Source organism: Corvus cornix, chromosome 13 (assembly GCF_000738735.6).
Source record: "Corvus cornix cornix isolate S_Up_H32 chromosome 13, ASM73873v5, whole genome shotgun sequence".
Classification (NCBI taxonomy): Eukaryota; Metazoa; Chordata; class Aves; order Passeriformes; family Corvidae; genus Corvus; species Corvus cornix.
This window is the reverse complement of record NC_046343.1, coordinates 11,461,764-11,477,817: the sequence shown is the minus strand read 5'-3', so window position 1 is coordinate 11,477,817 and position 16,054 is coordinate 11,461,764. Positions and strand designations below refer to the sequence as shown.

The 16,054-nt window shown below is 47.7% G+C and overlaps 1 protein-coding gene across 1 annotated transcript; it reads left to right on the top strand.

The window, feature by feature from the left end:
- Window positions 1-6,470: 6,470 nt before the first annotated feature.
- On the top strand, window positions 6,471-13,286 carry IRF1 (interferon regulatory factor 1). The gene is made up of 10 exons (XM_039559840.1): window positions 6,471-6,577; window positions 7,769-7,860; window positions 8,768-8,867; window positions 9,030-9,206; window positions 9,520-9,569; window positions 9,696-9,831; window positions 9,998-10,123; window positions 10,738-10,781; window positions 11,614-11,749; window positions 12,210-13,286. The coding sequence occupies exons 2-10, from the start codon at window positions 7,774-7,776 to the stop codon at window positions 12,308-12,310; spliced, it is 957 nt and encodes a 318-aa protein (XP_039415774.1). The 5' UTR covers window positions 6,471-6,577; window positions 7,769-7,773; the 3' UTR covers window positions 12,311-13,286.
- Window positions 13,287-16,054: the final 2,768 nt, after the last annotated feature.

The window sequence follows — 16,054 nt, the reverse complement described above, 5'->3', positions numbered from 1 at the left end:
TAGCGGAGGATCGGGCAAAATCAGAAACACATAAATAAATAAATAAATAAATGCACACAAACAACGGCCACACGAAAATTAAGGGGAAAAAGAGGGGGGAGGGGGGAAGGATTAAAGAAAAAGGGGGGCAAAAAAGGAAAAAAAGGGCAACAAGGGAGGAGGGACGAAAGAAACAGAGGCAACGAAAAGGGCAGAAAAAGGAGGAGCATAAAAAGGAGAAACACAAAAAAAGGGGAGGACATAAAATAAGGAGGGACACAAAAAAAAGGGGATACAAACGAAAGGGGGTGCACACAAAAAAAGAAGGCTGACACAAAAAAAAAAGGGGGGGGACAAAAAAGAGCAAAGGGAGCGTACAACAAGACCCCTCTGGTCTGAGATTTTAGCCACAGCTGGCGAGTCAGTGGCTGGAACTCCCCATTGGGACAGCAGAGGATGTTAAAAAAAAATAATAAAAAAATTAAATCTGTGTTTATTTTAAAAAAAGTCACTCCCACCAAACAGGAGAAGGCAATGAGTTTGAACAAGAAATCGTGTGGGACAGATGGTCCCTTCCCCAGGGCCCCCCTTGCTGGGCGCTGCTCAAGGGGTCCCCCCCATTCCTTGGTCAAGAGAAAGTTGCAATAGGTCCTTCCCTCATTACAGATCCACCACTGTCCCTCAGCAGAGGGTCAAGTAAAGCCACAGTGGGTTCCCTCCCCAGCATCCAGCTGGATGTGTCACTTGGCTTTTCCTTTTTTCTTGAGGGGAACACAACCAGTGCTTACAGCACCCCCTCTGAGAGCATCAAAAAATGAACAGCCAGAAGCGACAGCTGTTACTGCTCCAACCCCGGCAGGACAAGAACACCACACCTGTCTCAGGCAGGTGTTTTTCAAGCACCAAATCTGAGTCTTGCTTATGTAAACTGTGGTATTATCCAATATAGCTACTGTTCTCCCTCATGGTCTGTGTCTGGGCAGAGATGTTTGCAGTTGCCATCAAGGTTAAAACCCGATCAATAATAATTAAAATATAGGGAATACAACTCAGATGTTTTAGCACATGATTTTCACTCTTTGCTATGGTCCTACAAGATCCTTGATGCCACCATGGTCGCCGTCAGCACTGGGACCAGCAGCCCAGCCTAGACCAGGGTCTCATCCTGCTGTTCACCTGCAGTCTATCCCAGATGGGACAAGCTGCCTTCCCACTGCATCCTGCCTCCGATTCCCATCCCTTGGCTCCTCATGGTGCTAACGTGACCGGCCCAGGCACTTCTAAGCATCCATAAGAACTTCCTTTTAGGCATCCACTTTGCACAAGTACAGGACAGAGTATTTCAAACAAAGCAGGCATTATGGATGTTCTTGCCAAGATGAAGCAGAAGTGAAACACTCACAGGTCACCGCACTGCAGGCTCCACTTTCAGCTGATTTTTCCTGGAGGGCCACAGTCCATCCCCAGGGTCTCCCTGCCTCCAGCTCACAGGCACACTGGCCCATTCTAGCTGCTGAAGAGCAGAAGCAGGGTGCAGGCAGGGGCTGGGCAGGAGGGGGGGGGTGGGCCTCCATGAGCCTCCAGCTGGCCCCTGCCTACCCCTGAGAAGGGCTGGAGGCACAGCACCACACTGCCATAGGCACTGGCCTGTCCTTCCCTTCCGATAGCTGGGAAGTTTGGCACCTTTTCTAATCAGTCCAGGATGGAGCAAACTTTGCAAGCTAGGACCCAGATGAGGCACAGCCAGCCTTGCCCACCATGTGCTGCTTGTCCCTTTGGCTTGATTCCTGCTCTGCAGATGGCTAGTTGGGCAGGAGGTCCATTCCCACTCTCAGATGGATACTCTAAGGGCAAATACAAGAACTTGAAGACACAACTCACCTTTTTTCTACTGATCTCAGCCCCAGCTTCACTGGCAGGACTCCAGCAGTCTAAAATGCATGGATTCCCATTTGACTTGGAGGGTTACTGGCCAGGATGCCAGGACTTCAGGACACCCCAGGTCACTACAGCCCTGTGACCATCCCACACCTGCCCCACTGTGCCCTGGGTGAAGACCCATGTGCACCAAGAGAGGCCTGAGTCTCTTTGGCCTTTTTCAGGGAGCTCAGGCTGCTGCAGGTCTGCACCCTTGTTAGCAAACCTGTCAGAGCTGCCAGGTGCCTGCAGCTCACAGGACTTCCCTCAGCAATTTGTTCATGACATGTCTGTGTCCTCCTGCAAGGCGAGAGGAAAGTAAGGAGCAGGGAAAGTCCAAGTAAAGTTTTTGGAATTTCCTTTATTCCCACCAAAACAAGCACAGGATCTCTTTTTGGTTTAATTAAAAAATTCACTGTGCCATAACTGGGAAGAACTGGGATGATTTTGAGTCTTGAGATAGGTCTTTCCAATTCCAGGAAACTGTAAACGCCCCATCCCAGGATATATTTATTGTACCCTGCAGATCAGAGCACTTGCTGGGATTACATCATGCCAGCTGGGCAGAGTTTCAACATTTCTGACATTCATTCTCCTGCATGCGCTTCAACCAAAGTTCCTTTCTGTAAAATAGGCATTTATAAGAAATGGAAACAGCTTGCAGCAAGCCCTGCACCCTCACAGCTTCTGACCCAGAAGCAGCTAGTTTTGGTTGTCTGCCTTGGCAGCTTTTAAGGCTGATACTCCATACCTGCTCCTGAAAAAAAAAAAAATCACTCTGCATTAACCCCTCGCAGCCTGGAAAGCTCTTGGGAGGAAGAGGCATTGCCTGTTGACAGATGACCTCTGTCAACAAACTGTGACAGCAGTTGGGTGCTCCTTAGTGGGGAACCATGACAATGCTGAGGTTACAGGGATGGCTCTGCATCCATTTTTTATGTCCTGCTCCAAAAAGGAAGTTTTGTTTCTGAGTTGATGGGGAAGGAGACAGAGGCAGGTGGGGGGGGGGAGGTGTGGGAGTGTGGGGTATGTGGAATTAGAAAGGGCTTGAATTAGAGCAGGTTTCTCTTAAAGCAGATAGAAAGGAGGAACAAACAAGCCTTCACAGAGTGGGGTCTGGAAGGGTTGTTGAGGGCTGGTGGGCATGGGGAGGTCCTGATGTAGAGATGGAAGGAAGCAGCCAGGGCCACGAGGAAACAGATAAGAGTCTCCCTCTCACCATGCTCCAACTCCTCCCCTCCAGAAACCCCTGCCCCATCCTGTGGTTGTTCACTCCCCCCACACAAATACTGCCTGGGCATGCAGACCTGGGGCTCTGCTGCCTCCCTGGGTTCACTACCAAGTCACCAGAGGCAGCTTTCTGTGGCAGCCCCCAATCCCATCACCCCTGTCTCCATCTCCCCATCTCCCCATTGTCAGAGCATAGATTCCCCACTGCGGACCTTCTCCCCTGGTTGAGTTCACAGTCAGGGGAAGATCTTCAAAGCAAAGACTGTCATCAGCACTTGGTATAATGCTCAAGCTCTTTCCCCCCAAGACACCTTAGAGATTTAGAACTGGAGGCTCATCTGGAGGCCAATGTGGCTGTTGAGTCTGTACCCACATCTGCAAGCATGTCTGCACTGATGTGTGCTGGTTTTCTGCCCTTCACCTTCTAGCTCCTCAAAGTGTTTCTGGATGTTTGGAGCTTCATGGGTTCACCCCATGGCACACTGGGTTCTGTATTAACCACAATTTCTTTCATACAGCACAGGATCAGAGCCATCCTGAGCTGCTTGAATAAGAAGAGCAATGACGCCACAGAAAAAAGACCTATGTTTGAGCCTCTATATCTGATCCATAACCCTCCCTCCTTGGAGGCCATGCCAGGAGCTCCGTGGCTGATGTCATCAAGGTCACATTTTTGCGTCACTTAAATTACAGTCTTCCTAGGAGCTCCTTATCTTGGGGCACTGGCTGAGAGGGAGAGGTACATGTTATAGGATAACAAACACACCTTGCTGGAGGATTAGTTTGGGATTGAATTTGGTTTTAAATAAAGATACAATTAAATATTACTTCTGCATTCAACAATCCTAGACTTGGGATCTCCCTGGATCAAGTAAATGTGATAAAATATGCCAGTGATCTGCTTCTCTGGGTCTCAGCTTACCGGTAAAACAAGGGAATTGGCAATTCATGGAAAAGGTGCCCAAGGTAAGACCCCTGTGAAATAAAGCTGGAGCAGGGCTATGATTCTGCAGAGAATAGAGATGTTGACATTATGGAAATTCTTCTTGGGTGATTAACTGGGTGGAGCAGAAGGGCTTTATGGCCAACCATTTATTGACTATCTGAGTTTATTCCTTCTTTATACTTTTATATGTGACAAATTTAAGTGCATATTCTTGCTACATTAGGTAAGCTGATGAAAGGGTGGTTAGTGTAGTGGGATAAATGAGAGGAAGGAGTCAGTTTAATAAGGAGAAGTCTTTGTAAGTGTGGTGTAAGGGAGTCTGACACTCAATAACATTGTGGAGACACAAGTTGTTATTTCCTTGTTTCAGCGGAGAGATAGCAAAAAAGCAAACAAACATAAGGCATCCCAGGCTGGGCAGGTCCTGCTCCATGGAAACATGCCATGCAGATATGGGACAGGACACAAATAGAAAGTTCAGTTAAGTTCCATTAAGTAGGATCTGTCTGGGTTTAAACCCAAGGAAAGAAGAGGCTGTTAACCTTCCTTCATGCATTTCTATTCTAGGTCTATTTATTTGGTGTCTGGTGTCAATTCCTGACAAGATACAGACTAAAAAGCCAGTAAGGGTCTCAACAGTACTGAAGTCATGTATCAAAAAAAAGTTGCTGTTCAAAATTCAGTCATTTAAGGTGTTTGATACATTTGCTGTGTTCAGACCTTAGCCCATGAGACCAGCAAGGTCAGAATTCATTTTTCGTAAAGCTGGGTGAGTGGTGAAAGCAAACCATGGGAGGTTGGAGCTCAAAAGCAATCAGCATAATCTTTTTTTGTCAATATTTATGTTGTATAAGAGTTGGTGTGACTATTTTTGTAGATGACATTTACACTGAAACATCAAATATCTTCTGTCTTCTCTTTTTCAGGCTACTTTTATGTTACCCTGTATTTGTCTAGTAATATCTAGTATCTCTCCATCTTTGATTATTTGTTTAATGTACCTAATATGTTGTATCTTTACCTATGGTGAAATGTCAGTGGTCAATGGTGCCTCCCTCAGCCCAAAGACCCAACTGGAGGATCCTACCACAAGTTACGTGCATCAAGCAGACAAAAAAACATTAGTTAAGAGAAAGCATGGGACTCTACAGGGTGTTTCTCTGCACTTAAAACCAGCTTGGGGCTTTTCTTTCATCTATATTAAAAGAAGACAACTTGCCAGAGCAGGCAGGCAGTGTGCTGGTGTCACACTCCTGTCTCAACTGCCCATGCATCTTTGTACCTCTCTCCCAATACAACTTCTTGTTGCATATGACTACAAACCTTCCTTGAAATCGTGGAAGTAATTAAAAATGCTCTAATATTCTGCTGAACGGAATGCACCTTGAAGACACTGGGTGAAAATCTAATCTCCCTGTCGTACAGTTCCAGTGGACTGAGGAGAAATCCTGACTGTTTCAGTAGCCTTCTGCCATGCTGCCATTTCCCTTCCTCAGGCTTCATCCAAGAGGGATAAGAGGAGACAATACCATTGGTCACCCTTTATCATAGAATCACAGAATCCCAGGACTTTTTGGTTTGGAAGAGACCTTAAAGGAGCCAACACCTTGCGATAAGGACACCTTCCACCAGACCAGGTTGCTCCAAGCCCCATCCAACCTATCCTTGAACATTTTCCAGGGACAGGGCATCCTCTCTGGCAATCTGTTGCAGGGCCTCACCACCCTCACAGGGAAGAATTTCTTTTTAATATCTGATCTGAACCTATCCTCTGTCAGCGTGAAGCCATTCCCCCTTGTCCTGCCACTGGTCTGCTGAGGCCAGGCAGGTACCTGTCACACGCTGGTCCCTGGTTTAGGTGCACCATGATGTGCACAGGAATTGCTTTGGCGACTCCACCGTCTCTCCCTGACAAGGAGGCTAGATCCCTCCGTGGGACGGGGGCTGGATCCCACTGTGGGACGGGAACAGGATATCTCTGCGGGACGGGGGCTAGATCCCTCCGTGGGATGGGGGCTAGATCCTTCCGTGGGACGGGGCATGGATCCCCTGGGGGGACGGGGACTGGGTCCCTCCATGGGACAGGGACTGGATGTCTCTGTGGGACAGGGACTAGATCCCTCCATGGGGCAGAGACTGGATCCCTCGGTGGGACAGGGGCTGGATCCCTCCGTGTCCATGGAACGGCGCTGGATCCCGCGGGGGAAGCGCGAGCGGGCGGCGGGGCGGGGCCGGGGCTGGCGGCGGGGGAGCCGCGCCCCTCCCCGAGCCGCTGGTGCTACAACAGCGTGATTTCCCCGAAGTGATGCTGCGGCGGCCGCCAATGGCGAGCACGTCCGCCCCTCGCCGCGGCGCGGATTGGCCGGGCGGCGGCCGGGCCCGGGCGCGGGGAATCCCGGAGCCGCCGCGTTATACCCGCGGGCGCGGCCGGCGGCAGCCAGAGCCGGGAGGCGGGCGTGCACCGGACGGGGGACAGCTCGGCACTGCACGGCACGGCACAGCGAGGTGGGTCACGGTGCATCCTATCCTATCCTATCCTATCCTATCCTATCCTATCCTATCCTATCCTATCCTATCCTATCCTATCCTATCCTATCCTATCCATCTTATCCTATCCTGCCCTGCCCTGCCCCGCCGTTAGCCCCTCACTTTGCGCAGCATGGAGGTTCCAGGAGAAGGCGCCCCGCAGGGTCCTTGGGAGCGGTGCCGGGGGCACGGCGCGGCTCAACTCTGGTCGTAAAGAGGCGGCAGCGCCGGCCTCTGTCGTGCGGAGGAGTTCTGGAGGCGGAGCGGGCGCATCTCTCCGGCGGCCGTCGGGGTGGACACCGCGCATCCCTCCTGCGGGCAGCGGCCACGGCGCAGTGCACAAGCCCTGGGAGGGGACGGGCTGGGGCGGGCTGTCCCTGCGCACCCGCGGGGCCGGGCACGGCTCTGCTCTGCTGATTAGCCTGGGGCGGAGCGGGCGGCCCGAGCCCCGCTGCTCGGGGCAGCCCTTGGCAGACCCTGGCCCGGGATGGGCACTCTCCGGGACCTCGTCCCGCCCCCGCCGGGCGGGTTGCTGGTGAAAGTTAGAAACGTGTTCTTTGGGCAATCTTGGGCTGTGCGTCTTGGAAAAACACTGCAAACAGGAAATTATTTGTGCAGTGGAAGCGCCAGTAGGGCTGGTCCCTGCGGCGGCCGCTGCTCGGGACGGGTCGTGGTGGAGTTGGGGATACCCACCTGCAGCAGGGCCGTTGCCCCTCACCTTGCGCAACTTAATTAATAATAAACTTTTAAGAAGAGGATTGTGCAGTCGGTGCCTCTCCGTGGCTGTAGAGCGGGGGGACACCCGCACCCAGTCGCGGTGTGGGCGGGAGGCTCCCTCCCAGAACGGGGATCGGAGCCGGGCTCCCACCGGCCTGACCGGTCCCACGCAGAGCTGCCCACGCAGCATGGGCTGAATACCCACTGCTGCCGTCGGCCTCTTTGCCGAATTCCAAACCTGAGCTCCAAATTGGAGCTGAGCCAGGCGGAGCAGGAAGTGCTTCCTTCCAGGAGCAGGTGAGAGGCACTGAACGAGAGTTAAGACTCTGGAAAAGTAGTTCTTCGTAGCATTGGTGGTGATGCTGAGCACAGAAGGTATGGGAGGGGCGACACTGCAGAGTGGTTAAAACAGTGATGAGAGTTGGGCTGACCTGTTTGTTCCTTCTTTCACAGCCAACATGCCAGCCTCAAGAATGCGCATGAGGCCATGGTTGGAAATGCAGATTGATTCCAATCAAATACCAGGACTGATATGGATTAACAAGGTGAGGCTGCTCTGTACTATTATCATCATTATTAGTATTACTTGTGTATCATTAGCAGTCCTTATTCTTAAAGGACACTAAACACAAGTCAAGATCATGAAGAAAAAATATGGAGAAGACTTGCCAGCATTATGTTTAAAAAGCAACAGGTTTTGTTCGCAGAAAAGGTAGCTCTGGTTGGTACACAGTGGAGTAGTTCCATTTTTCCCTCAGAAAATTCGCAGGAGAGGAACGATAAATTACAATGAAAACATTCTGAGCATGTTGCAGAACCAAGAAACCTTCAAGCTCTCTTTTAACTCCTGCTGTTCACTGAGCCAAGTCAGCTCCTGTCCCAGATAAGCAGCTGCTGTTACACTCCAGTTACTTCCAGTTTTAAGATCTGGCCTGAAAGAAATGTAATTTTTGGTCTGTATGGCATATCCCTGTTACCAGTGTGTAGCACAGGTTGAGATCACTGAGCTTATTGAACCAGGTCTCTGAAGTTTCCATATCCATCCCAAGAAGATATTTAAGCTACATTCTTTTGTAGCATTGCTGCAGGATCTCATGGGAAACTTAAAAAAGGGATTCTCTGACAAAGTGTATCTAGAAAATATGCTGTAATTTATGACATACTAATAGGTTAGATGCAATGTATTGAAATTATTCTGGGATAAAGTTGATAATATTACTTAATTCTACCTTCTGTATCACTTTTGGGTTTTTTTTCCCCAGTTTCAGAAACCATAAAAAGCCTTAAATGCCATGAACAAAATAGATGGAACAATAGCTATTTAATTAAAATATAGAGCAGGAGGGTTATAACATTTCTGAGCTGCAACTGAGAACTCTGATTAAATCCATCATTCCAAACTGGCATGTGATGCTTCTTTTTTCATTCAAATCTCTATTGGTTTAATTTCAGGATAAGAGGATATTTCAAATTCCATGGAAACATGCAGCTAAGCACGGCTGGGACATGGAGAAGGATGCCTGCCTTTTCCGGAGCTGGGCCATTCATACAGGTGTGTGCTAGCTTTACATTCCCATCAGTCATATGACTATCTTAAAGCATTTTTTTGCATGACTTACCCTTGACATACACTGGTAGTTAGACTAACTACTAGTGTATATGTCAGAAAATAGACTGGAAAGTCTTAAATACATGACCCATCTCTTATTTATAGGAAGGTATAAAGAAGGTGAGAAAGATCCTGATCCAAAAACCTGGAAGGCAAATTTCCGCTGTGCCATGAATTCCCTGCCTGACATTGAAGAAGTGAAGGATAAAAGCATCAACAGGGGCTCCAGTGCTGTCAGGGTTTACAGGATGCTGCCACCCTTGACAAAGCATCAGAAGAAAGGTAAACCCTTGGCAAGCCAGCTGGAGTTACACTGCTTAAACAGCACTTAAATGTCTTGCTCCATGTAAGCAGGGGGTAACAGACCTGTTGGTAGCACTGGTGCTACTGGGATTGCTCACTGGTTATTGCTGGGAATAGCCTGTACAAACAGTTAATTTTATCCCAAATTACTTAAACATGCCTAAAGGCAGCATCAGGAGGTATGGGGACTAGCTGCTGCTGGCAGTAGCTGAGCAGGTTTCAAGGCTGCAAGAGCTCACACTTGCCTAAAATGTGCAGCCCTTTCTCACATTTGTCTTATTTTATTTCACAGAAAGGAAGTCAAAGTCTTCAAGAGAAGTAAGAAACAGGAGCAAGAGAAAGGTATGTGTCTTTAGAGGCAGCTGAAGAAGCTAGAGGTTTTGGTGGTTTTCTTGCTTAACTTTTTTTTCATATGGGAACTTCCGTGTTCTTAGACAAGTCTTTCATGCTTTACCCTTGTTTTTGCAGTGTTATGAAGAGACAAGGCTGGAAGAGTCAGCAGAAAGCTTAACCAACACTCCTTTGCAAGATGACCACAGTGGCTACACCATTCACGACTATGCAGAGCAGGAAGTGGAGGTGGAGAGCACAGCCATCACCTTAGGTGAGATGCTGGGTTTAGGTCTGAGCGGAACAGAAAGTGCTGTTTGGGCTAAACACGTGGTCAAAGATGAATCTTGGGGTTGGGGCAGCTGCAGCATCAGACTGGCAGGGACCACAAAGGTGGTTGTCTCTCTCCTGTGAGTGCCAACTCCTGGTGCATCCTACAGACATGTCCTCCTGCGAGGTGAGCGGCTCCCTGACCGATTGGAGGCCAGCAATGGAAGTCACCATGGCTGACAGCACCAACGACCTCTACCAGCTCCAGGTGTCTCCTCTGGCTTCATCCTCCGAAGGTGGGTATTTCTTTATTCCTACCCGTCTTTCACTGGTCTGCTGGAGGCACGGAGGCAGTCTGCTGGAGGCAGTATGAAGGAGTGCCTGGGCCAACAGGAAAAACAAGAGCTGTTTTGTAGAAAAACCAACCTCCATCTGATAGATTTGGGAATTTGGAGTTACCAAACTGGCCAGGGTGCAGAATGGAAGAGCTGGCACATGCCACCTGCCCATGGGTGAATGGCTCTGAAATGCCACCTGCTCCAACAAAGACGGTGGAGGTAGCCATGCTTCTCACTGGGGAAATAAATAATTAACATGGATATATCAGAGTGGTTCTTCACTTGGGGTGCAAATCATCTTATTCCTATAAGCTTCCACAGCAAGTGGGCTCTGCTCTGTTGAGTCCTAGGGAGGCATCAGAGCTAGCTAGAGCTCTGCATCTCAACGTGCAGTTGTTGAAAAGCATCAGAGATGAAGGGCTATAAGGAGTCTGGGGTGGGCATGAGTAAAAAGTACTGGTGTTTTGTGACAAGAGAATATGGAGCACGTTCTGTGGTGAAGAAGCAGAAGTATGAGGGCTAAAAGTTGACATCTATATTTTTTTCTCTTTTTTTATGTGCTTCCAAAACAGTCACAGATGAAGATGAAGAGGAAATAAATCCAGATATTTTTAAGGTAAAACCAGCCCTTCTGTCAGAACAAAATTGTCCTAAGTTGATGTTTGTACCAAGAGAGGAGGGGAAGCAGGTATCTGATCCAGTCTCATGCGAGCTGAACATATACTTACTTAATAAGGAAGCCTGAAAAATTAAATATAAAAAGAAAGCTGCTTTGCAAACATGAACTGGAGAGGACACACCCATGGAAATATTTACCTTTCATGTGAAAGTCAGAGGAAGTTACTGAGTACTGCTAGGAGTAGAGGTTCATAGAATCAGAGTTGCAGAATCATTAAGGTTGGAAAAGATCTCTAAGACATCAAGTCCAACCATCAGCCCAGCGTAACCACCATGTCCTTAAGTGCCATATCCTCATGTTTTTTGAACACTTCCAGGGATGATGAATCCACTGCTTCCCTAGACAATCTATTCCAATGCTTGACAATCCTTTCCACAAAAATTTCTTCCCTAATATCCAATATAAACTTCCCCTGGCACAAATGAGGCCATTTCCTTGATCTCAGGTTGTTGTATTAGGGTCTGCAGAGATCCTCCAGATTTTTCTGTTTTGCCCTTCCCTCCACCTCTTAGGTATTTAGCTCTTAATCTGCATTTCCAGACATGTCACACTCATCCCACTGATAAGATAGAAAAAGGTGCTCCAGCCCTTGCTGTTTTGCATGAACTTTTTTTTTTAAACTGTGAATAAAACATGTTTTATTTAACTTAGCATGAGAAAATAGAACTTAATCTTGTTGCTTACCTGTCTTCTAATTAAGGGCAAGTAATCAAACATTGCACCCCCAGCAAGAAGGAGCAGTTTTTACCATCTCCTTCTTCTCTTCCAGCTGCTTGGACCAGCCCAAGACTGGCACAACACCAGCATTGGGGGAAAAGGCTTTCTCACCAATGAGTCAGGCACCCAGACCCTTTGCAGCACCTACGGCTACAAGGAGCAGGACGGGGACATCAACACAACTTCAGGTACAGGCTTCTGGGCTATCCCTGACAATCAAGGCCACAGGATGATGCAGATAAGACACTAATTAGAAGGCAGCAAAGGAAATTGAGGAATCCACCATCCTTGTGTTATGAGATTTCCAAGCAGCCTGTTGGAAGGCTGTAAGGAATCAGTTGATAAAAAGGAAAAGTCAAAAACACCTCCAGTAAGAAAATCCTATGGATTTCAGGGTTATACATGTGTAAGTTAGGTCAGCTTTCAGGAACTCCTTGGAATACAACTGAAGAATTTCTTCTAGCAATAGCTTAAATGAAACAGTTTAATAGAAAGTGTTTGATGTATTTTAGGAAAATAATAGTCTAAGGTATTTACTCTCATCTGAGAAATCTTTCAATTTTTGATATTTATTTTTAATATATATATACACACTATTTTGCTCTTGCTGCATTAATTCAGTGCCCATTCTTGGTTCCTTTTATCTAGGAGAGGTGGATTTGAGGTTCTTTGACCAGAAAAGCAGCCTAGACTTCTCCTGGCTGGATACAGTGAGGCCAACCATGCAAGTCATTCCCTGTGGGTTGTAAACCCTTGACTTCCTCCAACCACAAACTGCTCTTGGATAGAAACTTCAATGGGCGTGGAGAGAATGGAAGAAATTCTTTGTTACTGACTGAAGGAAGAAAGTAACTTTTCTATTCCGTTTCAGTTGTAGGCCTGGAAAGGTTAGCATGAAAACACCATTATCAATGTAAAAAAGGAACCCCATCTCATTAGCAGGACTCTGGCACCGAAGATGCTCAGCTGCAGCTGCCACCTTATTGCTCTGGAGGTGAAGCTTTTGCTGGAATGTGTCACTGTGCCGTGGAGTCTGACCTGGTGGGGTACCACAGGCCTGGGGAGCAGGTTACCATCCTCCCCATGTGTGGTGTGATGAGCACTTTACCCAGAGTGCTTAGAGGAGACACTGCAGATAAATCTCTGACCTGTTAGTTTTGGTTGCTGCTTACCTGTGCAACACTGGTGACATTGAGCTTAATGACTGTCATTACACTTAAGCAGAAAAATTGCACTAATGGGCCATCTCTTCTTTGATTTACTCCATCATATAGTTCATCTTTCAGACCTTTCAAACTCTGTAAATAGACCATTAAAATGTGAAAATTCAGTTTAGGCTTTGCTTCCACCAAGTCCATTCCCCAGGTGCACTCATAGGATGCTCTCTGCCACAGGCATGCCCTATCCCTTTCCTCATGAGTTCAAGAGCTGCTGCATGAAACTATTTTGCACTGATGGGGCAGAGCTCTTTATTTTTACCATGCCTTTTGCAGATCCCTTCTGGCACTCTGTGGGGATCTCTCCAGTACTGCACACAAGTTTTAACATCCCACAGATCCTCTGGACCAGCATGTGCAGGCAAGTGCTGGATGGAAGAGGTTCTAATGTGTGTGTGTGTGTAATAGATAGGAATCAAATCACTAAGCTGTAACAGACTATTTTCTTGTACATTTTATTTTTGTATATAAAGTGTTGTATATTTGTTTTAATAAAATGTTTTATATATGACATGTTTACTTTTTCTCATAGAAAAGCTCTGAGGATGAATTCCAGCATCCTTGAAAATACCCAAACAGATGCACTGTTAACAGAGACGGAGGGGTTTTTTCATGACTCATGAAAGCACAAGGAATTTAGTTTGCTCTCATTTTCTATCCCCCAGCCTCTTCCAAGTGCAGCTGATGGGTGCAATCCTACATGTCAGGGAAGGTGAGCACTGGTGCTGTGTATTGTGGGGTAGTTGGTTTGTATTTGTCATCATCTGCAAGTCAGACCTGACTCAGAGCAAGGTTACAGGCAACACTAAAAAAATCCTGTACAGCACGTCCCTGCTATGGATGTTCCTATCAGCAATACCATTGGCTTCTGGGATTAAATCAGCAGTGAAGCCCCAACTAAATACCTCAGGTTTGCCTAAAAAGAAAGCACAGGCACAATTCAAACGGCAAGGGGAAAGCAAGCTGGTTTTCCCCTGAATATTTGATGCATTTGCTATACTTCATGCTGTAAAGGTCTAATGTTATTGCATCACATGTAGTGGGATACAAGTGAAGCTGAGGCAATGTGTGAGAGCCACAGCCATTGACACTGCCTGGAAAACCCCTGTGCTGTTCTGGCCTTTGGAGAATAACTTCATTTTCTGGGCCAGAGCTGAGGAGAATATTGGGCTGCAGGAGAGGAAGACCCAGCCCAAAGGGGTGGAACAAAGAAGACATTTCCTACTGCGTTTGGCACAGGCTCTACTGCAGTCTGACCTGCAGGGCAGGGACAGATGTGGGGCTTACTGAGGGAAGAGGGAAAATTGAGTGCCAGGTTGTGGGTCTCAAATCCAGCACAGCAAGGTGGAGGGGCAGCCTGGGGAGGGGGAGGCTGGGCAGGGTCCCTTTGTCCTGTTAGTCATTAACCACCCCTCCCTGGCACAGCCTGAGGCAGGCAAGCTCAGGAAGCACCTACCAGGTGACAGGAGCAGAGAGCAGCTTCTGATGACTTCATCCTGGCCCTGCAGGGGTGGCAGTGTGTGTGGGGACTGTGCTGTCCCCCCAAAGCTGTCACACTCCCTAGCAGGGTATCTGGCCTGAAGGTTCACATCTTGGGAATCCCATCCAGCTGGGAATCCCCAGGTACCTGGGCTGCCTTGAATCACACACACCTGAAGTCCTGCAGATCTAGAGCAGGAACATTTTGTGCACAAGCAAAGAAATCACCCACCAAATTCTCAGCCTTCCAGTACTTAAAGTGAGCTTATAAAAGAGACAGAGAGCAACTTTTATCTCGGGCAGACAGTGACAGGACAAGGGGGTATGGCTACAAACGGCAGGGTTGGATTGAATAGATATTAGGAAGAAATTCTTGACTCTGGAGGGTGCCCAGAGAAACTGGGGCTGCCCAATCCCTGGAGGTGTTCAAGGCCACGTTGAGAGGGGCTTGGAGCAACCTGGTCTAGTGGAAGGTGCCCATAGCAGGTTGGAGCAAAATGAGCTTTAAGGTCCCTTCCAGCCCAAACCATTTGATGGTTCTATGTTTCCATGACCACATTTGTGTCCTGGTCAGCTGCAGCAGCAGCTTCTACCAGAGAAAGAATGCGGGCCTGCAGGACCTAGAGCTACCTGTAGCCCTGGGACAGGACACCAGCTCAGCATCACCAACACAAGGAGGAAATCAGTTTTAAGAGCCCTTGCAAGTTTACCACACGTGGGGGGAGGAGAGAGAAGGGAAACTTTCTCTGATGCAAACACTGCTAAAAATAAAGTAGAGATTAATTCACCCATTCATGCCTTAAAAGGGGCATGCTTTTCACAAACATGCTCAGATACAAAAAAACCCCCCAGCATTGAAATGCTTACAGATAAAAGGTTAGATCAAGATCTGGGAATAGAAGAAAGCAGCAGCAAGTGCCTCACACCCAGGGGCCAGAGACATGCTCCAAGACTATTTTATCAGGACGTTGGAAATGCTTTCCCTTGTTACCTCCCAAGGTACCTGCACGTATGACTGCATGTTTGGTATTTTACCAGTGAAAAGTGGTAAGGTCCCATGACAGAATTTGGTAGTTATTCAGCCATTGAGGCATCTGGATGGATAAATTCCACCCCAGGTATTTTGTTGTTTTGAACTCTTTGGGAGGGGGAAAAAAACAGAGTGGTGCTCTCCAGCTCATGAGTGGGGTGACTTGGAGGCTGCTACACTGAGCTGATGTCTGACTGGCTCCTCCATCACCTCCAGGGCAGGTGGGACTTGTAGGAGCAACAGACTAAAGAGACTTTTAGGCTGCTTGTACACAGAGGAGCATCATCAGCTCTTTAGGATTAACTCCCTGCATAGACTATGTGATAGAAAGAGTTTTAAACCTTGACACTGGATTTTTCTGAACTTGCCTATCCTAATCAAGCTCTTCATAAACCCAGTAAACTTCTGTTGGAATAAGAGTTGTTTTCACCTGTCATTAAATTCAACTGGGAAGTATTCACATCGCAGGAGATCAGGTCCCTGGGGAGAGCTCCTCAGCCCTTTCAAACCCAGTGAGAGCAATAAAGGCAAGTTCCTATGGGTAGAGCTCAAAGGGCAAGCAGCTCTATGCTATGAACCTTGCACGATGGAGAGAAAGATCTAAAGGCAGTGAAGCTGTTGTAAAAAAAAAAGATAACTTCTCTATGGTGGAAAACAAAAGTAATTGTTGCGTAATCACTGGTCATTTAGGAAATGAATGGAGCTATTGCTGCAGGCTTGGAAGGCTGCTCCAGCAGAGGCTTTCCATTACCTGCACCATCCTTACA

Excerpts from the sequence above, each read along its gene's own strand:
- IRF1 (XM_039559840.1), top strand. The coding sequence starts at position 7,774 with ATGCCAGCCTCAAGAATGCGCATGAGGCCATGGTTGGAAATGCAGATT. Across the intron at positions 10,124-10,737 it reads TCTGGCTTCATCCTCCGAAG|TCACAGATGAAGATGAAGAG; the intron begins GTGGGTATTTCT and ends CTTCCAAAACAG. Across the intron at positions 11,750-12,209 it reads GGACATCAACACAACTTCAG|GAGAGGTGGATTTGAGGTTC; the intron begins GTACAGGCTTCT and ends CCTTTTATCTAG.